General features: G+C 39.6%; 1 protein-coding gene across 1 annotated transcript; it reads left to right on the forward strand.

The window, feature by feature from the left end:
* The first annotated feature begins 5,567 nt into the window (after positions 1-5,567).
* notum1b (notum, palmitoleoyl-protein carboxylesterase b) lies at positions 5,568-21,875 on the forward strand. Its single transcript, XM_063013151.1, has 11 exons — positions 5,568-5,881; positions 13,663-13,715; positions 13,807-13,902; positions 15,576-15,636; positions 16,741-16,799; positions 17,458-17,560; positions 17,757-17,948; positions 19,795-19,892; positions 21,060-21,207; positions 21,343-21,390; positions 21,478-21,875. Exons 1-11 carry the CDS (start codon positions 5,568-5,570, stop codon positions 21,791-21,793), a joined length of 1,488 nt encoding a protein of 495 aa, XP_062869221.1. The 3' UTR covers positions 21,794-21,875.
* The last annotated feature ends 2,794 nt before the right edge of the window (positions 21,876-24,669 follow it).

The following is a 24,669-nucleotide window of genomic DNA, read 5'->3' on the forward strand; positions in this document are numbered from 1 at the left end:
CCTGCGGAGTGCCAGTGTGCTGCATACTTTTCCCATGCAGCCCTCCTGGGATTATTAGAACAGCTCAGTTTCCAGCTAAGTAGTTTTATGTGAGAAAACTGTGACAGAAAACTTTCTATGACAGAAACTATTTCCCGAAATCTCACCAGCAAAAAGGACACCGAAGAATAGAGAGCCAAAAAAACTCAAACAAAAATGGAACCTTGTAATTTTGTGTAAAAGATTTAGTGTGATGAATGTGTGCTACTAAAACATGACCATTCAACTAGAGAAAATTTCATTTCATCCAAGATTTTAGTTTATTAAGAGAGTTTGTAGGTGCAAAAGCCTACAAGTTAGCCTTTTAAGATTAAACAAATTAATCCTAAACAAAATTTAAATATTAAAAATTAAACAAAATATTTCAATTCTTACAAAACAGAACTTGACACCCATAGTAACTACTTAAACACAAATCATACACAAAATCTTTATACCACTGCTTGTTGCCTCTCAGATGAACTAAGCTGATATATTAAGTCCCTTCAGGTATTATTTATTACCCATGGATTTTGTTCAAAGGGTTAAAAATATTTAAATGTTATTAATTCTAATTCTGAAATTTAGTCTCTTTTTTAATGAAATGCAAAGTAATTCCATTAAAAAGGAGGTGGGGGTGAATGTAAACAAACAAAAGAAAGAAAAGAAAGATATCCTTTATTTGTCATATATACATATACAGATGTACAGTACAATGAAATTCTTTCTTCGCATATCCCAGCTGGTGTTGGAAGCAAGTTGCACCAGTGAAGTTAAATGCATTGTTTACCCTACATGAGTGTGCAGTGAAGCTTTCATATATGAGAAAATCCATTACAGTGGTCTCTCAAGATCCCATGGATGCCAGAAAACCACAGGCAATGTACAGTGCAATAATACACTCCCTATAACTCTACAGATGTATATTTGTCTTGTACAAATCAGTTTGAGAGAAAGTATAAGAAAATGGTTACAGGGTCTGATACTGTTTTAAAACACTGTAGATCTAAACAGGCTATTTTTAGACACTGTAGGCTTGTTTACTACACTAAAGTATAGTTAACTTCCTTCCGTAATGTGAAGGCTAAATTGGGCTGAGAAAAAAAGGTGATGCCACTTTGACAGATGTTTTTTAAACAATTGTTTAACCCTCTAACTCGACAGAAGTGCTCGGGTCCTGGGCCTGTTTTTGATGATTGGATCATTGCCTTTTTGTCCCTTTGGTGAAAGTGATCCTTCACTAAATCTCTTTGATGTGACAAGATCAAAAGGCTCCAGATAAGTGGATAAGCCCGCGCTAATCAAAAGGAACACGGAGGGGGTTTGAAAGGGTGTTTAAAGATTTCTCACCATTAGCTTTGCCAAAGCTTGGCTATTAATTGGTGAGTATGGCATGTCAATCAATCTTTAGTGTCCCACTGGGGGAAATTAGATTTGCATTATTGCATTAAGGCCTCATCACAGTAAATACGGAAAATAAATAAGACCTAAATCACACCCGTTCTTATCCTGATATTTTACTGGAGACCTCCCATCAGTTTACAGTTTTAAGCAGAAAGTCCTAAAGAATATAATCATCTGAAGCTCAGATTTTTTTTGCTTTTGTCCCCCTGATGTTTCTCATCTTGTTTTCGCCTGTGTCCCCCTGATGTTGCTGTGCCTCCATATGCGAGTGATTTAAGTGCCATGTTTTCCCCCTTTAACTGAATGCATTGCGACACAGTACTAAGTCAAAGAGGCTGAGCGGATATCAGCGACAGATCCATTTCCCTGCCAAAAGGGCACAAGCATTTTAGTGTAAGGGGTATGAGGGGCTGCGAGCACACACAGGAATGGCTTTGAAGAGCTCTGGAATAAATTCCTTTATCACAACAAGGCAATTCTCAGCTTATAGCTGTAAACACATGCCTGCTTGATGCTCAACTTTGAAGGTTCTAAAGCAACTGTCAGTTATACAACTTAAAATGATTGGAAATTGATGAGAAATTAAAGAAACGCCTTAAATAGATAATCGAGAAACATACAGAGTGTAGATGTTTTCAGATCAATGTACGGCATAATACAATTTAACAACTGACATCTCACCATCATCAAAACATCAACTGAGAAGTTCCATACCAAGTTCATATCTTGTAAATGGGATTGATGTAGGATTGATGTCTAGGCACAGTAAAGCTGTTTGAGTCAGGCCTTCTTGTTTAACAGCAGTGTCAAACCTCAAAAATGCTGTTTCAACTGAATGGGCACAAATTCCCAAAAATTGTTGTAGAGGCTGGGTGTGGAGGTCAACCTCTTATTGATGCCAATGGTTTTTATGGCATGTAATGTTCATGCCCATGGTCAGGTGTCCATATACTTGTGGCCATATATGTGTATATATACACAACTTTGAGAAGATTTTAATCATGGGACGTGCAAATGTTTGGATATTTCAGGTGTAAAGTCCCAGAAATTAATTAGTTTATTTGTTTCTAACAATATATCAATCAAGAATCTACAAAGATAGAAGAAAAAAAAAACCTCGAGATTCAATATATTTCTATGTAAAATAGATCATTTTCGATAAACAAATCCCTGATTTTTGTTATAATTGCATCTTTACATACTGTTCAAGCTTTTATAGAACTGAGGTTTGTACCTTGTAGATGTACCTTAAACATCTATGGTAACTAATAATTTATGTAAACAAATAATATATACTTATATATAAAACTTATACTCTGCTTCACACAGCCAGGCTTGTTGCTTTACACCTTTTCATTCATGATTATTAAAAGGTGACAGACAGAGAGAGGGGTTTTTTTTCGGAGGGAAATGGCTGCCGTCTGAATAAACAAACATCCCGTTCTTATCCGTCTATACGATCAGCGAGGAAATAAAACTTCAAACGCAGCCCCTAAACAGCCTTTTCAGAGCTGTGTTTGCCTCTCTAACTCCGAAAGCAAAGGAAGTGCACTGCAAAATGGAAACAAGTTCTAATTTAAAAGTTGTTAGTTTTTTCCCAGTTCATTTAAAATGTCTCAGTGTGTTTTGATTTGTTTGATTAGGCTGACCAACACCGCTGCCATTTTTTTACCCCAAAACTTCTGACTGAGAAATGCTGTGATGCTGTGAGCCGTGTGTAAGGTTAGTTTCCACATTCCATATCACTCATGACTTTAAATTCATCGGTGTAAAAGAGAACGGTTGTACACGTTCATTTTTGTTCATTATATTAACACTCATGGTTTTGGAATAGGATGTCCAACAAGCTCATGGTCAGGTGTTTTTTCTTGCAAAATGTGAAGAATGTGAAGCTTCTGGCTGACAAATTTTCTAATAAAATAAAGTGACAGTTTGAGTTTTCTTTATGACCTTGGCAAGATGTTGTTGTCCATGTATGTTGTTGATGGGTGCAGTCCAACTAGCTATATTTATATGGACACATAGAAGTTGCCAATACAGTAAAACATCCCCAACTGCTGTAATAACACTGACAGTATCAATGTTAGTTTTTGGCAGCACTGTGGCATAGAATGTAGTGTGGGTGCCATAAACACCAGGGTCCTGTGAACGTTATCACTGGTCACTGTCTTTACAGAATTGTCTTCATGGTTCAGGTGGGTTTCCTTCAAACCCTTGTGCCATAGGTTGCCGACCCCTAGCACTCACACAGGTTCCTAATCTAGTTCACTAATACAGGTTCCTAATGTAGTGCATTTATTCAGTTTCCTAATGTAGTGCACTAATGCAGGTTCTTAAATCTAGTGCACTCATAAAGTTTCCTAATGTAATGCACTCATATAAGTTGTTAATCTAGTGCACTCATACAAGTTCCTAGTTTAGTTCACTATATAGAAATCTTCCCATGGTCAAGGTGGGTTTCCACAAAACCCTTGTGCCATAGGTTGCCGACCGCTGGCACTCATACAGGTTTCTAATCTAGTGCACTCTTACAGGATCCTAATCTAATGCACTCATATAGTTCACTCCTCCAGGTTCCTAATCTAGCGCACTCATACAGGTTCCTAATCTAGTGCACTCATACAGGTTCCTAATCTAGTGCACTCATACAGGTTCCTAATCTAATGCATTTATACAGGTTCATAATCTAGTTCACTCATATAGTTCACTCCTCCAGGTTCCTAATCTAGTGCACTCATACAGGTTCCTAATCTAGTGCATTTATACAGGTTCATAATCTAGTTCACTCATATAGTTCACTCCTCCAGGTTCCTAATCTAGTGCACTCATACAGGTTTCTAATCTAGTGCACTCTTACAGGATCCTAATCTAATGCACTCATATAGTTCACTCCTCCAGGTTCCTAATCTAATGCACTCATACAGGTTCATAATCTAGTGCACCCATACAGGTTCCTAATCTAATGCATTTATACAGGTTCCTAATCTAGTGCACTCATACAGGTTCCTAATCTAGTGCATTTATACAGGTTCATAATCTAGTGCACTCATACAGGTTCCTAATCTAGTGCATTTATACAGGTTCCTAATCTAGTGCACTCATACAGGTTCCTAATCTAGTGCACTCATACAGGTTCCTAATCTAGTGCATTTATACAGGTTCCTAATCTAGTTCACTCATATAGTTCACTCCTCCAGGTTCCTAATCTAGTGCACTCATGTAGGTTCCTAATTTAGTTCACTCACATAAATTTCTAAACTAGTGCACTCATACAGGTTCTTAATCTAGAGCACTCACACAGGTTCCTAATCTAGTGCACTCCTCCAGGTTCCTAATTTAGTTCACTCATATCGTTGACTCCTCCAGGTTCCTAATCTAGTGCACTCATGTAGGTTCTTAATCTAGTGCACTCATGTAGGTTCTTAATCTAGTTCACTCATGTAGGTTCCTAATCTAGTGCACCCATACAGGTTCTTAATCTAGTTCACTCATGTAGGTTCCTAATCTAGTGCACCCATACAGGTTCCTAATCTAATGCACCCATAAGGGTTCCTAATCTAGTTCACTCATCCAGGTTCCTAATCTAGTGAACCTCTGCAGGAGTTACAAGCCGCTTGAGGATTTGGCCACAGGGAAAAGACGCGTGCATGTGGGTCACACCCACTAGACCAGCCCACTGTGGTGATTGGTGGAGAACACAGAGCAGGCTGAAATAATTGAATAAAATCCCAGCAGCGCTTGTGGCGTGCAATTTATGAATCTACTACCGACCAGGACGCTTCAATACTAGTCTATTTATTTTAAAAACTGCATTCCATGAGATCAATCAATTGGTTATTTAAAGCTATCGTTTCATACAGTTTGATTTTATTTAATATTGACAAAAGTTGGAATATTTGTAGTTATTTTAAAGTTGCACGAAATGGCATCTCGTATGGAAATTTCTGAATTAACGAGTTGATAACCTACACCGAGGATTGAGGGTTTATTATAGGGCTATTAGTCTTGACCACAACCTGAAGTCTAAAAACATCAGAAAGACAAAAATCTGGAAGAATTCAGAGGCACCTTGTCTTCCTCTCAGCTTCCCATCATTTACAAAAGCACCGTCTGGACTTACTGAGGAGTAAATGTTGCGTCTGGAGATGGACACTCGGACTCCGGTCATGTTGGCGCTGGTGTTGATGGCCCTGCTGGTTTGTGAGGGCTCGGAGGGCAGGAGGGTGCGTGGTGGCCGGGCTCAGACTCGCTCCTCACAGCGGGACCGGACTGAGAACGCCGAGAGCTTTCCGCTGGACTTCACCGCGGTGCAGGACGGTAATGTGGACACGTTCATGGAGCAGGTGAAGAACCTCGCTCAGTCTCTCTACCCGTGTTCAGCTCACAAACTGGAGCATGAGATGAAGCTACACTTTCTGGAGAACTCCACAGTCACCTGCAACGATGGAACACCCGCCGGGTAAGTGTTTCTAACGTTAAAGAGTCATAAACGCTCTGGTAGCAACCAGTATGCGAATCCTCCATGTCAACAAGCAAGTGAGTCGGTTCTTTTAATGACTCGGTTTAGGTGAGTCGATTCTCATTCTCTGGCAAAGTTGCAAAAATTTATAGTGACAATAAAGTTCTACTACTATATTTACACATAAAAATACATATATCATGGCGTATTGTGTTTTGTTTTATGTATGTAGTTCTGTAGATTAATTAGTTGACTATAATTAAAACAGGTGCATTTGTTTTTATTTTAGATTTGATTGTTTTCTGTTTTTTTTGGTGACTGAATCATTGTAACATACTTCTCCCTTAAAAACTATAGAAACTTTAATGATGCTGTAGAAAATTTATATAATTTTATATATTTTTGTGGTATGGCTTCTTAATTCCAAGTTATTATACATTACAATAGGAAAGCTTGTAGAGTAGATCTTAGTAAATGGATCATACAAATGCACATTACTACAAAGAACATGGAACAGTGGTTTATGTGTCAAGGTAGAACTGTTATCTAATGCCAAGATAAAGTGTGTCCGGAGGCACAAAGCAACACTGCACCTACTGTCAGGCCAGTGGGAATGGTGCACTACAAAAAGTGGATGAAAGTGTAAAGAAATATCACCTCAAAGTTCTCAAATGTTAAATGCAGTTAGGTGTTTTAACTAGACAATGACATACACATCAAAACTAAAAATAAGCCTTTAAAAGTTCAGTCAAGAATTAAGACTCTGTGGACTGTACTGAAAAGTCAAGTCTGTGCCAGAAAACCAATGAGTTGGGTTGGATTCTACCAGTTTGGCCAAATACAGCCAATATTAGGTGTGTATGTGTATATTTTTCACCATGCAGATTTATTAATATTTAGAAAACCCACAATAAATCTTATGTTTTTTGGATTTTAATTTAGCTTTTGTAAAAAATATACTAAATAAGAAAAACTTATTTTAATGATATTGCAATCAAATGAAAGAATGAACATCTGACATTATTTTAAAATTCTGATATTTTGTGTGTTTGTAATTTCAGTTGTGTCCATCGTATGTCACCCATAACCATACCCATACCTGCATTATGTGGTCAGGTTACAAGTTCATTGTGTCCTTTTTGTCCAGGGTGATGGCAAAATCCTGGAGTGTGGTTACATCTCTAGGAGTATATCTTAGCTCTGTCTTGCTGGGTTGTCTGTTTGAGAGGGAATGATCAGGATGGGTTACTAGATTGAAGCCGAGCAATATGATTATGTATACTGTCTGATGGTAGGAAAGTGTGTACTGTTTGAGATTTAGCTCAGTTGTTAATACCACAGTATAGCTTTATCGTTATTGTAAACGCACAAACTTAAAAACGGTGTTAATGATCTTAAATCCACTGTATAGAACTGCTGTAGAAATGATAACTGATCAAGTTACATGTTTCTGTTCTGTATGTACTACTATAACTACATACTATAAATAGATGCTATATTTTAATGTAAAGCGGTACCTTAATATACTGGTACTGCACATATGCTGTAAATGGAACTGTATTCCTTAAATAACAGACTACAGTAGTGGTTCTTGACCTGGAGCCTGTGGGCTGTTTGCGGCCGGCAATACATGGAAATGTGGCCTGTACTTATGTAAACTAAGCCTATATATTAAAGCATGTAAGTGGCAATGCAAGCCGTGGTCTTGGCCACTGCTCAGTTGATGACAATAATAGGAGCCAATGGTCTACAGCCAAAACCACCTTCTGTTTTACTATGTATGTATAAACAGCGAGGCTTTTGCCATAACTATAAATAATAACCTTAATGGTGTCGAATTCTGATGCACAGTGATATACTCAGGTTGTGACGTGTATGTAATGTAACCAATATAATTGATTTATACATGTTTTAGTAATAGCTCAGTGTAGGTGTAGATTTTGAAATGCTCTGTTGTAACCTGTGATGGGTATTATGCCAGACAACCAAGTCCATCTAAGCATCTATCCAGCACATGCCTGCCACCTGACTGGCACTGCACCTGACCACTGCTCTTCCCTTGTAGGTGGTGAGCCAACTACAATGTTTTTTTAGGATGTGCCTGTCCAGGTCACCATTTGTTTGGTCTGTGAACACCACCCCAATTCCCAGGTTTAAGGTTTTGGGTTCTATGGCATCACTCTTTGTCTGACCTTTCTCATGTCAGCGCTTCATGATGATGATATTCATGAATGGTTTGCTTTCACTCCAGACTGTTTTAATGTTCAATTCAGCAACTATTTCGTTACCATTTCCCGACATGGACTTGACAGGTATTTGAAATGGTGAGAAGATTACTTTATTATAAGACAAACAGCAAATCAAAGAGTATTAGATTTTCTGTTTAAGAATAAAGCAAAGGAGGAAAAATTCCTTGCATACCCAGACAAACTTTTAATAAGCACCCAGTGAATGCTGAAAAGATAAATATCCCAGCTTGTTTTAAAACTCCAGACGCCCGGCAGGCTGTCGAAAAGATCGCTGTGCTGTGGTTTGCCCGGGAAACGCCAGAGCCAATTTGTGGCCTTGCGAAAATAGCTCATGTTCTCCCGCTCAGCGTTTGAAGCAGCGAGTCGTGCATGTCTGTTGGATGCCATGGCACGTGCAGGAGGCAGAACCAGCCCTTAAAGAGCTGTATCATTTTGATTTATGCTGTTCATGGTACAGCTCAAGTTTGACTGGTACTTGCTTGGTTTCTGCTTGTAAGCTTTTTTTATGGCATGGGTAGTTTCAACGGGCTAGCTGTGATCTTTGACAAGATTCAATTAGGATAAGATTACATTAGATTTAGGACATCTCCTTTGAGCCAGCTTCTTTTAGTGTAGCCATATGCACAAATTGGTGTTACTGGGTAGTGCTGGATCCAAATTACTATACCTTTGCTTAAAATGCACATTATCTACAATAGAATCCACCGGTGCTCTGTTGCACTAAAGGTTAACTACAATAAGATTAAATTCAGCTGCAGCCTTAAGTGCCTTTATTTAGTGAATATTTATTTGGAAATGACCGTGCAATAACACAAAATATTCACCTCTGCTCACTGCGTGTTAGAAGTTGTGCAGGTTTTTCCCAGGTCTGTATAGGTTTCCTTGAAGTTTTCTTTACAATTTTTCCCAACTTTCAAAACATGTAGTAATTGAACTGCCTTCAGTAACTGAACTTAGACACTGATAAGTCAACGTGTAAGTATGTGATGCCTTGGGATGGACTGGTGCTGATTTGTTTTCACTTCAAACATGCATTAAATTGCAAGTTTATTAAGACTTATTTTCTTTGTCTGGTCATTTGGCCAACAATTTAAAGAATTTAAGATAATCGGCTATATATGTTAACTCAACTAGAAGATGGAAATGGTCTACATTTCATAACATTGTGTTTAAGATAACTGACTTGGTCTGAGAACTCTTAGGCTGACAGTTTAAGAGGGTTTTGTTTAAAGAAACGTATTAGATTTAAGAAAATGTGTAACAACAAGGAGATGGTCCTCAACAGGCTGATTAAAGACAACCGCATGGGGTTGATGTACCTCAAACACCAAAACCATTTGGGGATTTGAACTGTTGATAAGGCTCAAATGCTTACCCTAGCTGGAACTTTCAGTTGTGACATTTGTTGGGTGTTGGGTGCCAAATTTGTTAATAAGAGAACTTAAATGACATGAGGTTTTAGTAAGCTTTAATGAAATAGCCAGTATCAATGATAAGGCAGCTTTTATATTAATATAAGGTCATTTGACCAAAGTTTAAGTTGTATATCAACCTCAGAATTTGTTAATTTTATTAAAAAATGATATAATTGACATGAATAGGATTGAATTTAAAGTGTGTGTTGTATTTGCTGAATGGATCTCAGGTATCTGTTAACAGAAAATCAGATTTGAGCACCCACTATGATGCATTAAATTACTAAAAAGGTTAAACATTTAGATGCACCTGCTTCAGATCTCGTGTAGTATTTATTTATTTAAGGTTTAACTGAAGTATCTCCATGTTTAAATACTTTTCCTCTCCGCCTGAGTCTCTGCTCTGCCTCCAGTTTTAATCCTTACATCCAAACTAATCCGGCGCAAGATCTCCTCTGTGAGGCGTGCGGCTTCCTAACATGTAAAAGACCAAGAGTTTATTCACCAAAGCCTGAGACACATCAAAGGGATTCCAGGCCAGAAGACACACCACTTTATGTGAGCACAAACCCCAGATCTGTGCTATCTGGCTGCCAAACTGAGAGGCTTACACACTCTTACTCACACCCATACACAAATACAAACATGGAAGCATTACACATTTACATGAATTTCCTTAAACACACATCTGCACACACCCAGTCACAGCTGTCTGCTGCACATAATCAGGGATCAAAGAGGGGCTTTTGAAAAGCATGCATGTATACATGAGTATATCTAAGGAACCAGGATGACACCGTTTGAACCTGGCGAACAGACGGTCACTTTCTCCCTCCCATTTCACTCCCGCCATCCATCTTCATCTCTCTCATCCCAGAGATGAAACGAATCTTTGCTCTCTCATCTTCCCAGCAATGTGTGTCTGATGACTTTATTCTGCTGGGTTTTCCGCTTCTGCTTGATCTCTGTGATAAAGCGCTTGAAAGGGAGATATAGAAATAGGAGGAACGGGTGTACCAATAAGGTTCCTTACCAGCTGTTGGCCACTGACACTGACTTGATCTCTTTTAATGCAGAACACATGAATTTGCCAGTAAAGGAGATCGTCAGGCATGTGCTACATTTATTTATTGACCTTTTTTAATTTGGCAGACAATTTTTAAAGCGAATTGCAGTTAAGCTGAGGGTTAGGGGCTCTGCTCTAGTACCCAACAGTGGGCCCTTGGCAAACCAGAATTTTCCACTCAGCTATAGGTGTCATGAAATGTTGTTAGTCTAAACCATTATCAGTAAAATTTGTTTATGCTTTATACCAATTTTATATCACAGCAAAAGTATATAATCTCTTAATAAAGAACAGTCTCGTTCAGTGATTGTGTAATTTCAAATCAAGAAAACCGGACCATTGACATCCCTGTATCTATATCATGCCACTACTTGAATATTAAAAAGGCAGCATTTGAGAAATAGCTAGATTTCCCCGTCTCAGAGAGACACAATGCCATAATTTATTGATTAAAAATGTTTGACCCGGTGGGTTCAGTGCTAGCTGGCAAGACCAGACTCAAGGTAGGAATACAACCTTCATTCAATAGATTTCATGCCTTGACCCAAGTACTGACCCAAGTATCTAACTGTCATGCCTTATGGACACTGGCCTTAGAACCACTAGAACAAAACGGTCTGTGATGCAAAATTAAATCACAGCAGTAGCTTTTAACACAACAACAATCATAAGATGACAGCTATTTGCAGGGTAGTCTGGCATGATTGGTAGTCTAGAGCTTCAATTACTGAACCACCCTTGTGATTTCATCTGTATGTATATTTCTAAGGGACATTTAGATGAAAAAAGTCTGATCAATCTTGTTTTACAAATTTAAAAGGAAGAATATATTTCCACCCCATTAGTCTTTCTGGCTTTTTTGGCTGCGTTTTTCCATTTGCTGCCAAATTATTGGGAAATTATTGTTTTTTTAGGAGACATGGTTAAATGGTTTAAGATAATCTGCTGTGCTAAATAACGGTTTAAGTAAAAAGATAAAAAAAAGCTTGAAAGGTTTAAGATTAAAAAAAGGTTTTATTACAATTTTTGTGTTCAAAAGGACCGGCTTAGTTTGGAAAAAAAAACCCTGTTAAATCTAACCAGTTCTCTTTAAACACACCCTTTTTAAACGGTCATCAAACTTAAAACAAAGTACTTGAGTTGAATCCAAGATGTGTTATTGGAGGGAAAAAAAGAGAAGCCAGCCTGTTTCCTCACATTTAGTCTGAATTTAAGGAAACCATTTATGTTTGGGGAAAATCGTTTTAAGGAGACAGACTGACTTTAAAGAAAACTGCTCAAGTTTAAGGTACTTTCAGAACCGAGGCACTAAACTGCTGGTCGTTACTGTTGTAGAGATTTCCAGTGATGTGCAGGAGTTGAGTTATGTGCACCTGCTGTATGCTGTAACAAAATTGACCGAGTTGTGGTGTCTGTCGGGCGGCACGTTTTTAATGGTGGAACTAAATCGAATCATCCCTGTGACTCATCTTTACCAAAATGACGACCCAACATAATGATTCTGACGTGCTGTTTGTAAAATGCCATTTCTGTTAGTGACCAACACTCTGGCTTAGCTGTCCACTTCTCATTAGCAGCCCAGGTTTGTATTCACTACAGCCGTGTGATGTCTGACGCACAGCACGTTCTGCCATGCCTTGATTTTTTTTTTTTTTTTTTCCAGAAAGGCTGAATTGAGTCTGATGGGCAATTGAGTGTAATTAGCTGTTGTAAAGCCACAACACGTAGTCCACAAATTTCATAATTAATAATAGTTTCCAAAGGCTTTGAAATGGGCTCCAAATGAAATGAGGACAGAATGAGTGTCTTGAGCATAAAATCAAACCCAAATGTTAGCATTTGCTGATCAAAGGAAGAGGTTAGAGGCGTGAGCAACGTGAGAGGCGGGCAGGCCTTGGCGTTTGGGACGGATTGCTGAAGGGATGCAGTGCTACCTGGATTCATGAAGGACTTTGGTTAAATGATGGAATATTAGAGATTGTATGGTAAAGTAGTTTTTAAGTAACAAATGTTAAGCAGGCGTTATGGTCTCAAAATCTTCCAATGGATGGAAAGAAAATTAAGACTTGGCACAGTGACATGAGCTTGCTTTGAGTCTTTTTGTTACATGCCTAATTTGCCAAGAGCCTTCATATTAATGCATGCTGAAAAACACACTGCAGACCAGCATTAGCTGATGGTAATGGTATTCACTACTAAATACTGATGGGTTGCTGGTTTAAGCTGCAATAAAAATGCATAACTAATCCTGAACAGATCAGTATTTGGAAGCAGAAACTAGCTTAAACCAGCAATCAGCTCATGCTGATCTATGCTGTCTTTTTTTCAGCAGGGTGGTGCTGTAAGGACTGACTGAGTAATGACCACGTTAGGGCTTTGGAGCAGCTGTGTTGCTTTGTTTTATCTCTTCCTTTTTTCCTTATAATATAATGTTTTTTTGCTCTTCTTCCAGCCAATTATATCAGTGTCTTTTTTTTTTTTTTTTAGATGTGTACTGTAGAACTTAAGGTGGAGACCAACTGGAAAACAGTCAGGAAAAACGGTGCATGTAAGCATGGGCCTGATTCAAATTGCTGCTTACCTTTCTCTAAAAATATGAGTAGGAACAGCTCAGGAGTTCCACTGACGTTGGTAAAATCATGTCCACACGTGAATTTACAACCATAGTGTACATGCGATGAATAAATCCCCTACACTACAGATTACTCTCAAAAATAATGATCTAGCCTCTTGTTCCTCAATCAGTAATCTTAGTCATGCCTGAACTTGCATGACATACTCGCAAGCTAATAAAATACATTTGCTACTTTGTGTTTGGACCGGTCTTTGGACCGGCGTTTTGGTCGTTTCGGTCAGATGTAGTGGACACGGTGGCACAGCAGGTTGTGTCAAATGTGTAATGCACACTGATGGACTGGCATCCTGTAGGGCTCCACAGGATGTCAAGCCACAATTCTGACCAGAAACTAAAAATGAATGAGATTCTGAGATTCCATAAATACTGTACTGATAAAGAATGGTGTGTAATAAATCTCTTGTTTTCTGTTTCAGGTACTACATTAAGGAGTCACGAGGAAGCAGAAGATGGTTGCTGTTCTTGGAAGGTGATTATATGTTAATACAGTATTGCTTTGATTTAAAATTAAATTCTAAAGTTTGTTTTGTGAACACTGCTTATATTTTGTATGTCTTTAGGTGGATGGTACTGCTTCAACAAACACAACTGTGACAGCAGGTACGACACCATGAGGAGGTTCATGAGCTCCACCAGGTGGCCTCAGACCCGCACAGGTGAGATCAGTGATTAACCACAATGTCCAAATCCTTTAGAATCATTTAGTAGAAAATTAATCCCAACAGCTCAAACATAGTGAAAGATATTTAATTAAAAAGCAGATCTCAAAATTAATTTTGAAACCTTGAAAAGTATGTGCACTCAGTTAATAGCAAATTGAAATCATAAGTAGGTAAATGCACAAATGATACTAGGGATCCCTTCATTTACATTTTCAGCATTTAGCAGACACTTTTATCCAAAGTGACTTACAGTACTGTGACAGTATACAATCTGAGCAATTGAGGGTTAAGGGCCTTGCTCAAGGGCCCAGCAGTGGCAACCTGGCAGTGGTGGGGCTTGAACCAGCAACCTTCTGATTACCAGACCAATACCTTAACCACTAGGCTACAACTGCCCTTCTTCACCTTGTAGAATTTGAAGTTAATTTTACATATCCATTTCAGGAACCCAATTCCCATTTTAGTCCTGATTGGCATGTAGAAAAACTTAGACCCTCAGCTCATCAGATGATTGGTTTTCTTATGGAATCAGTAGTTGAACTACTCTTAATTACGTATTATTCGTATCATCTGACTTTTGAACATCCTTCAAATTACTTTAACATCTTGGATTGATATTGATTATAGATAAATATTATATATAAAGGATTGTATCTCAAAGTTGATTGTGTGGTATTAGCAAGTCTTATATCCGGATTCGGCTAAATTTAAATAATGATATTTTTTAGTGTTCAAACCAGCTGAATTTTAGGATTAAAAGTCAGTGATATTCACACTGACCAAAATATTATGCAAATAGAAGATATAAATAATAATCACAGGTATGTTATTTATACAGGTATATTACTTTTCGAGCTTTTGAACATTAGCGCTGTTCCTTCTGAAAATGAACCACTATCTTTTAAAATCTCACATTAATGGACTTAAAGCCTAATTTACAAATACTATTGACAGATGATTCAAATATATTTACTGCACTCACCGCTCCTGAATTTTTACAGTAATTTAGTAATTAAGTCTCAACAGGTTTTGATCTAGATGAGATCTAGAATTTGTGCCTGTATGCCAGAAAAGCATTTATGAGGTCAGGCTCCAATGTAAGAATACATTTGAACATCAGTTGTGAGCAGAGCTCATTGAGGTCAGGACTCCTGGAGTCCCTCCACACCTCGTCTTTATGAACCTTGATTTGTGTGCAGCATTGTGCCAGATGCTCACTGAGTGTCTAATCAATATCAATACACCTGCAGCAATTAGCAAACTTTTTGAAGTACAATTACTATTGAATACAATTCAAGCAGGTGAGGAGTAACTGCATTGCTCAGGGGCCCAACAGTGGCAACTTGATCTGGCAACCTTCTGATCACTAGTCCAGTATCTTACCCACTGAGCTACCACTGCCAGGAGACACACAACATGGATGGATGGAAAGACAGACTCTGGCTGGTTTCTGGATAATGGCAAATTCGTACCACAAAATGTGTAGAAGAATTTTGAATCTTTGGAAATTAGTTTTAAAACGTGTTTTAACCATTTAGTCACAGACATATGCAGAACTAATTCCTAGACTGAGATGACACAAGTATATGTAAACTTGATTTCTCTTGTAGAAAATCTTGCACATGAGTTAAACGTTGTAATTCTGTGTGTGTGTGTGTGGGTTACAGGTACGGGGATCCTTTCCCCCCAGCCAGAGGAAAACCCACATTGGTGGAACGCAAACATGGTGTAAGTACGCTACACCCTGATGCTCTGTACACACCCTTTCCACTCTCTGTGAATGAGAGCTCTCATTACCACAAACCCTACTGGCATCATATAACCTGTGTGTTTACACAGTCTCTCTCTCTCTCTCTCACTCATACACACACATACACACACTATTACACTTCCTTTAAACATACAGGACCATCCTTTAGACCTGAACAGCTCATGGGGGGCTGGGTCACAATAATGGGGTGCATGTTTTCACTAAATGAATCAAATTTTGCAGATTTACTGTTTTCACTTGTGGATTCTGCTGATTCAGCCATTGTTATGTCCAGAAAACCAAGCATGCAACAGTACAAGCTCCATATACACACCTTGCCAGTAGAATTTGTTGTTGTTGTTAGCCAGGTGATGTACAATGTCTGTTTTCCCTGGACCTGGTGCTGTCTCACCCTCTCAAAGGTTTAGGCTTTATGGACTGACCATGCAGTGTAAATTGTGGGTCCTTCCAAGATTTGTTCAATCAATTTAACTTACAAGTTAGTCCGGAGTCCAGTTGAGTTCTAGATACATCTCAAGGGTAATTAAAGCTGGATGCACCTGACCACACTGTGCTGTGCCAGTAGCAAAGGATCTGATGATTGTTGTGTTGTGGGTTTGATGGTTACTCATCAATCTACACTTAGAGTGTACATTAGGGCGGCATGTTGGCTTGTTGAATAGCACTTTCGCCTCACAGCCAGAAGGTTCTGGGATCAGTTCCCAGGTGGAGCAGTCAGGGTCTTTTCTGTGTGGAGTTTGCATGTTCTCCCTGTGTCTGCTTGGGTTTCCTCCCACAGACCAAAAACGTGCAAGTGAGGTGAACTGGAGATACAAAATTTTCCATGACTGTGTTTGAGATTGAACTTGAACTGATGAATCTTGTGTTGAGTAACTATCTGTCCTGTCATGAATGTAACCAAAGTGTGTAAAACACGACATTAAAATCCTAATAAATAAATAAATAGAGTGTACAGCATGTCAAGGGGTCTGAATACTTTCTGAATCCACTGCTGCACATCTGACTGCGTGTGTCTGGCTAAAACAATGTGTCTGACCACTGTGTATTGTTGTATGTTGCAGATTCATCCCTTACTGCTCCAGTGATGTGTGGACTGGAACCTCACCAAAGACGGACAAAAGTAAGGCACTAAAAATCATCTACAGCTGGGTTGTTTATTGTATTTACAAAGAGAAGGATTGGCTGCAGGTTTCCACACCAACCAAGCAGAAGCTACACGATTTCACGTTTGTTTAGTTGGTCTTTATATGACTGATCTGGTGGATCAGGTGTAGCTGCTGATTGGTTTAAAATTTTGATTGCATGGCCATGATCTACAAAGAGTGTGCACCCCCACCTCATTATTTACCAGTCTAATCATTTCCAATTTTCCACCCCACTCTGGCTGCAGGATGGCTGCTGACCATTGCACACCATCTCCAACATGCACACAGTTCTAGCTGACTGCTTATCATTTACCAGCCAGCAGTGAGAGCTCACACATAGCTGTGTCATGTACAATAAGACATTACTTACTAGTCTCTGCATGAGTCTACCCACCACTCAGCTGGCACCTCAGCCAATGACTGAGTAGAAACCCTGGTCTAATTTCCCACCCTCAGACACCAGTTCTGTCTGTTGGAGGCCCTGCTAGGTTGGTGGCACAGCTGAGATTTGAACTCTGATGTCAGTGGTGGTGTGCTAGCACATTAGACCACTGCACCACCCATGCACCTTTAATATTTGTGTAGAAGCTGCATAATGCTATGTGCTTAACATTTATTTCTTTGTGTGTTTAGATGGATATGCATTCATGGGCTCTCTGATCATTCAGGAGGTGGTGAAGGATCTCCTGACAAAAGGGCTGGATAGTGCAAAAGTGCTTCTGCTAGCAGGAAGCAGGTCAGTACAATATGTTGTATTTTAATTTGTTCAGGCAGCATTGGGCAGAAATATTTAAATATTTATTTCAGTGTTACACCGACTATGTAGATACACTAAGTGGGTATACAATTACTAATTGTAGTCCATCTGTTACCCTGTACCCTGGATTGTTGAAAGCAGTTATGTAGTAATTGTTATACTGTGTGTCTGTCAGTGCTGGAGGTGCAGGTGTTTTGCTGAATGTGGACCGTGTAGCTGAGTTGCTGAAGGGTCTGGGTCACGGTTCGATTCAGGTGCGAGGCCTGGCCGATTCTGGCTGGTTTCTGGATAATAAGCAATTCCGTACCACAGAATGCATCGACACCATCAGCTGTGCACCCACAGAGGCCATCAAACAGGGCTTCAGGTGAGTGAGTGTGAGTTTGGGTGTTCTTTAGTGTGAGGGTTAGTGAATGTGTTTGTGTAAGAGTGAGTTTGTTCTTTAATGGGAGGGTGAGTTTTAGTGTGAAAGTTTTAGAAAGTGTGAGGACGAGTGAGTTAGTGTAAGAGTTAATGAGTGTGTGTCCGTGTGAGTTAGAGTGAGTGTGTTAGTATAAGGGTAAGTGAGTGTTAGTGTGTATGATTAAGTGTGTGTGAGTTAGTGAGTGTGTTAGTGTGAAAGTGTAAGGGTTAGTGTGTGTGTGTGTGTGTGTGAAAATGAGTGAGTCTGAGGGTTAATGTGAGTGTGTTCGTGTGAGTGTAAGGGATAGTGTGTGTTAGTCTGAGTGAGTATGAGGGTTAATGAGTGTGTTAGTACGAGGGTAAGTAAGGGGGTTAGTGTAAGTTGGGGTAAGTGTGAGGGTTAATGAAGGTTAGTGAGTGTGTGAGTTGGAGTGAGTGTAAGGGTTAGTGAGTGTGAGTATGAGAGTGAGTTGGTGTGAGGGTTAATGAGGGTGTGATTGTGTTAGTGTGAGAGTGTGTTAGTGTAAGGGTGAATTGGAATGAGTGTGGGAGTGAGGGTGAATGGTGAATGGGTGCGAGTTGGAGTAAGTGTGTGTTAGTGTAAAGGTGAGTTAGAGTGAGTGTGTGGTAGTTAGTGTGTTAGAGGGAATGTGTGTTAGTTTAAAGGTGAATTGAAATGAGTGTGAAGTGTGTGTGTGTGAGTGCTGGAGTGTTGTGTGTGAGTGAGTGTAAGGGTTAATGAGGGTGTGTGATTGTGTTTTAGTGTGAGACTAAGTGTGAGTTAGTGTGTGAGTGAGTTAGTATGAGGGTAAGTGTGTGTTTGAGTGAGTGTAAGGGTTAATGAGGGTGTGTGATTGTGTTTTAGTGTGAGACTAAGTGTGATTTAGTGTGTGAGTTAGTATGAGGGTAAGTGTGTGTGAGTGAGTAAGGGTTAATGAGGGTGTGTGATTGTGTTTTAGTGTGAGTTAGTGTGTGAGTGAGTTAGTATGTGGGTGAGTGTGTGTGTTAGTGTGTGTATGAGTGAGTGTAAGGGTTAATGAGGGTGTGTGATTGTGTTTTAGTGTGAGTTAGTGTGTGAGTGAGTTAGTATGTGGGTGAGTGTGTGTGTGTTAGTGTGTGTATGAGTGAGTGTAAGGGTTAATGAGGGTGTGTGATTGTGTTTTAGTGTGAGTTAGTGTGTGAGTGAGTTAGTATGTGGGTGAGTGTGTGTGTGTTAGTGTGTGTATGAGTGAGTGTAAGGGTTAATGAGGGTGTGTGATTGTGTTTTAGTGTGTTAGTGTGTGAGTGAGTTAGTATGTGTGTTAGTGTGTGTATGAGTGAGTGTAAGGGTTAATGAGGGTGTGTGATTGTGTTTTAGTGTGTGAGTGAGTTAGTATGTGGGTGAATGTGTGTTAGTGAGTTAGTGTGTGAGTGAGTTAGTATGTGTGTTAGTGTGTGTATGAGTGAGTGTAAGGGTTAATGAGGGTGTGTGATTGTGTTTTAGTGTGTTAGTGTGTGAGTTAGTATGTGTGTTAGTGTGTGTATGAGTGAGTGTAAGGGTTAATGAGGGTGTGTGATTGTGTTTTAGTGTGTGAGTGAGTTAGTATGTGGGTGAATGTGTGTTAGTGAGTTAGTGTGTGAGTGAGTTAGTATGTGGGTGAGTGTGTGTGTTAGTGTGTGTATGAGTGAGTGTAAGGGTTAATGAGGGTGTGTGATTGTGTTTTAGTGTGAGTTAGTATGTGGGTGAGTGAGTGTTAGTGTGTGTATGAGTGAGTGTTGAGTGGTTTAGAGGATGTAACGCTCACTCTGCTGTTGTTTATATTGGTTTGTAGGTTTTGGGGCAGCGCGGTACCGGAGCGCTGCAGACTGGCTCATATCGGAGAGGAGTGGAACTGCTTTTTTGGTTATAAGATCTACCCAACACTGAGAAGTAAGAGAAGCACATTGGTGCCCTCTAGTGGTTTAATACTCACTGTACAACTAACACGTTCACGTTCATATCAAACCGTTCAGCTGTTTATGTGAATCTTATAAAGCTTAATCTTAATTATTCAGATTATTCTCCACACAGACACTTAATCTGATTAGATTTTTCTAGTAGCATCCCTGTGAAGCAAAACTATTAAAAGAAGTATTTACCTGTAGAGCAAACGTTATTGTTCAACATCAGCGGCTTTTTCACATGTAGAGGTTTATTTGTGAAGAAATCAAACTACTGATGAATCCACAGTATTTTTATAATCTGCAGATACTTTAATAACATAAATAAAATAATTGCCAATACTTTAATCAGAATCTAATCAGTTTTGTAAATGTCTTTGCTGATTGAGAAGTATATTAAAGCACCTTTTAAACATTAGCACTGCCTGAAAGAGGAGGCAAGTTTATTTAAAAAAAAGACAGTAACGTTCTTGTAAACTGCACCCGGTTCTATTAAAAACACTATCACTATCTATATTAATGTCAATAGTTTTGAAATGTTATGGCCAAGAGTATGTGGACACTTAAGCATTAGATTGTTGGGCATACGATGTGTATTAAATCACAAAACCAAAGGGGTTAGACACTGTTCCTTTTGTATTTCTAACATTTACTGCATTGTGATGAAGACTGCAGTGATTTGTATTGACTAACTGCCTCTTTCTGGGCGGGGTCACAGTGGGTTTGTGTCACCTGAAAACACTCAGTGTAAAGTGGTAATATATGTTCTATAGGGTGCCAGTTCATATAAGAAAAATCTACATTCCTTTATCGTCTCGTTCACACCCAGGGCCAACTTAGAGCAGCCGATTTACCTTTTACTTGTTGGATGGAGGGTGGAAACCAGAGTACCTGGCATAAACTCATGCAGATACAGGGAGAACATGTGAAACTCCTTACAGTCAGTGACTGGGGGTGAGGATTAAAGTCTGGTTGTTGTGTGGCCCCATTTTTACCAGCAGCACTTTATAAATGTAATAAGGACGGATGGGGTTTCTACACTTTCTACAGACCTGGAGGACTGCTTTCCTGCAGAGCTTTAAAATTTTCTGCCCCCTTCACCCCTAATCTGATCAGGTGAGGTGAAGTAGCTAACCCGACTCTTTCTCTCTCTCAGGTCCAGTGTTTGTTGTGCAGTGGTTGTTTGATGAGGCTCAGCTCACTGTTGATAACATTCATCTAACTGGTCAGCCGGTGCAGGAGAGCCAATGGCGTTACATCCAGAACCTGGGCATTGATCTCAGGAACACCCTCAGAAACCTCTCGTAAGCATTTGTACTTCATAATTTAAGTATTCCTCATGACCAACACCATGGCATTGTGACCATGTGTACTAGTATAAATGTATACAGTTTTTGGGGTTTAATCTAATCAGCTGTTTTTGTTGTTCTGATTGGCAGGGCCATGTTTGCACCTGCATGTTTATCCCATGAGATTATCACAAGAAAGTAAGTTCATTTATTTAGTTTTTGCATTAAGTTTGGCAGGTTCTTTTGTCTCTCTGATGCATAACGTTAGCTCTTTTCTTCCTGTAGCTACTGGATGGACGTGCAGGTGAAGGGAACTTCTTTACCTCGTGCTTTACACTGCTGGGATCGCAGTCTGCAGCACAGCCTCCGGAACAACAGCAGCCAGCGCGCTCCGCCCCGCGCCTGTCCCATGCACTTGATGGATAGCTGCCCCTGGCCTCACTGCAACCCGACGTGCCCCACCATCCGAGATCAGCTGACCGGCCAGGAGATGAGCGTCATTCAGTTCCTCACTCACATGGGCTTCGATGTGCAGCGCATGGCGCAACAACAAGGCATGGAGGCCAGCACACTACTGGGCATGCTCAATAGTGGCACCTGAAGCGTTTTTGAAGGAGAATCAGGACCGTCCCAGTACAAACTTCTATATAATGAGTATACGAGCAGTATGAACTGAAGAATAGCTTGGACTTTCATAGTGGACGTCTCGATGAAGAACCGAGTTGTAAATGAGAGATCTATACAGCCCTCTTTTAAAAATATGGATTTTTGTATTTAATTTTTTGGTAATATTTTGCAAAAAGGAATATAAACTGATGTACACCGAGTTGCATGGGGTGAACTTGCCATATACGGTACACTCTGTGGCCAAAAGTATGTGGACACCTGATTATTAATTATTGGACTTGCCTTGCCAAATCATGGGCAATAATATACAGTTGCCTCTAGTGTCCCCTCCCTTTTTTCTATTAGCAATGCCTACCATTACATAACACTAGAATTACTAGAAATGGTGTCCACATATTATTGGCCACATGTGTGGGTGTGCATTGTAGGTATATACATACTGAGTGTTGATCATATGTTGGACTCTGACATAGATTATTTGGACCATTTTTAACACAGTAGTGACACTAGTGTGTAGATGTCCGCACCATCCCACCTCCGCCCGCAACAATCGAGCCCCTCATTCACCTAGGCTCGATTCTCGCCTATAGTCACTGTCCAAAGGAGCTTTACTTGTTTTGTTCACATATTTTCCTTCTACCTTGCAAAACAAGCAGAAGGTTTGATTGGCTGCCCTAAATGTTCACTTAGGGGCAGTTGTGTGTGTGTGTGTGTGTGTGTTGTCCTGCGATGGACTGGTATGGCTTACTGTTTATAAGAGTTTTAGGTCATTTTTTAATTGACAGCGAGTCTGCAAGCCAGGAGTTACAGTACATGCCTATATGAAACAGTTCCCTGGTAATCCTTGGCTCATGCTCCCTTCTTTGTAGATTTCGACACTCTTTTTGTTTTCCTCTGTGTGGTGCTTCCAGTGCCGGTCCCAAGCCTGTATAAAAATGAGGAGGATTGGGTCAGGAAGGGCACTGGGCATAAAAAACTTAAAACAAATCAGGTGTGCGGACTAGAATGGTCCACTGTGGCGACCCCTTAAATACGGGAACAGATGAAAGGAAAGAAGTGGTACCCCTTGTCGGGCTATATTTCCACATGTGCCCAGGGTGCCAAGGGTAAGGCAACAGGGTGAGATGGCCGTGATAAGGATGAAGAGGTTACTAAAAATTAATGAACAAATAAATTGTTTTCATCCTGAAAAAGGACATTTTCTTCCTCGGTTGTTTGGATCATTTTTTCTTTTTGGCTTCCCATTACACAGTAGTGAGAGTAAAATGTGGAGGTCTGCATTCCTGTCTTACTTTTATTCTTTATAGCATTTTGTTGATTTGATCTTTTAGAGAGGGAACCCCATGTGTATAGTGAACCCAGGTTTCGTCCTCACTTCCACTGTCACTGGCTCACGCCATGTTCTCTTGGTGCTCAGATGGGTTTCCTTTAACAGTACTTTGCAAAAAAACACAGATAAACTGACTGGTGCTAGTTTACAGGTGTAACCAAATACCATGCAAGCAATTGAGGGTATTGAACTGGGCTCTTTTTTATTATTAGTCCAGTATCTTAACCACTGAGCTACCACTGCCCATAAAAATTATTGAGATCAATATCAGCCCTGATACCAGTATATCTAAAATCATGAGGTTGTGGCAAGCTCTGGCAATGGGTTCCAAAAGTCACAAGTCAGTGCAGTTTAAAACGGGTATCTGTTGACATTATAAATGTTGGTATCATTGTAAATGTGGCAGCATGAGTTAAAACTGACACATGAGTTACAGTAAGAGCCACCAGATCATGTACTATAAGGTTCACAGTCGATGTTCATGCTTCTGTCCTCATACACTCATCAGGTCAGTGCCATTGCTGTGCCCACAACCTAAATAAGCTTACTTTAGGTCTCATTTAGTTGACAGGGTAAAAGTGGTCCACTGTCAGTGCCAAAAATATTGGCACACATATAAAGCTTTCTAAAAAGGTTATGCAACAATCTTGAGAATCTGATGCTTTATGGCTCTGAGTCCCTGGAAACTTTGTGACCACTGACTTCATGAAACCAGGGGAGATTTTAAATGGAAACCTGGGTTGTCGTTTGATGTAGGACAAAAAAACTAAATGTACTTGTAAATCGAAGCAAAAATTAATAAGCTGAACACAGAACTGAGTGATCTAAGCTATATTCAGTTCAGATAATCTTAAGAGATTCTGTATTGAGGAGTTCTCTCAGATTCCATGGAGTCATTAGTGGTGCCCTAAGCATCATAGGAAATAGGAAAAAACTAATACTAAATGCATTTAAGCTTGAATGTCTTTCTTTTAGTATAAACTAATGTAACTAAGTTTTTATTTGTATTCTTTTTTTTTATCCTCAAGGGTGCCAATAATTCTGGGGCAACAAATGAGCAAAACAAACCAATGTACAAAGCCTGTGTTTAAACTGAGGATGCGCAGTGTCCTAAATTATATATATTTAACATTTTGTGTACAGGGGTATTTTTCAGCTCTTCAGACCTCACTGTTGGAGGTAGTTTCACTGTAACATAAGCTTTCTCCCCTACTGGTGCCTTAGCAAACTTGTTAGGGGTCTTTCAATTAAAATGTCAAACTCATAGTTTTTATTTTTGTTTCTATTAAGAATTTTTGGTAAAAGACGTTGTACTGCAGGAGCATGACAACAGATCATTACATGGACTGTTTAACAATAAGCTCTTTGGAGCTACACTAAGGACAGCTACAACCAGGACATGCCGTCAATCAAATGAGATCCAATCCTGTTTTGTAAACGTTTTTATACTGTTTTGTATGTTTTTTAACAAACCGGCTCACTGAACTTTATTACGAATGAGCCAGACTTGATTTCCTGAG

The sequence above is a fragment of the Trichomycterus rosablanca genome, chromosome 17, assembly GCF_030014385.1.
Source record: "Trichomycterus rosablanca isolate fTriRos1 chromosome 17, fTriRos1.hap1, whole genome shotgun sequence".
Taxonomy (NCBI): domain Eukaryota; kingdom Metazoa; phylum Chordata; class Actinopteri; order Siluriformes; family Trichomycteridae; genus Trichomycterus; species Trichomycterus rosablanca.

Bases quoted from the DNA above. Each gene is read 5' to 3' on its own strand.
- notum1b (XM_063013151.1), top strand. From the start codon at position 5,568: ATGGACACTCGGACTCCGGTCATGTTGGCGCTGGTGTTGATGGCCCTG. The intron at 15,637-16,740 runs GTAAGTACGCTA...TGTATGTTGCAG, and splicing joins TGGTGGAACGCAAACATGGT to ATTCATCCCTTACTGCTCCA. The intron at 21,208-21,342 runs GTAAGCATTTGT...TCTGATTGGCAG, and splicing joins AACACCCTCAGAAACCTCTC to GGCCATGTTTGCACCTGCAT.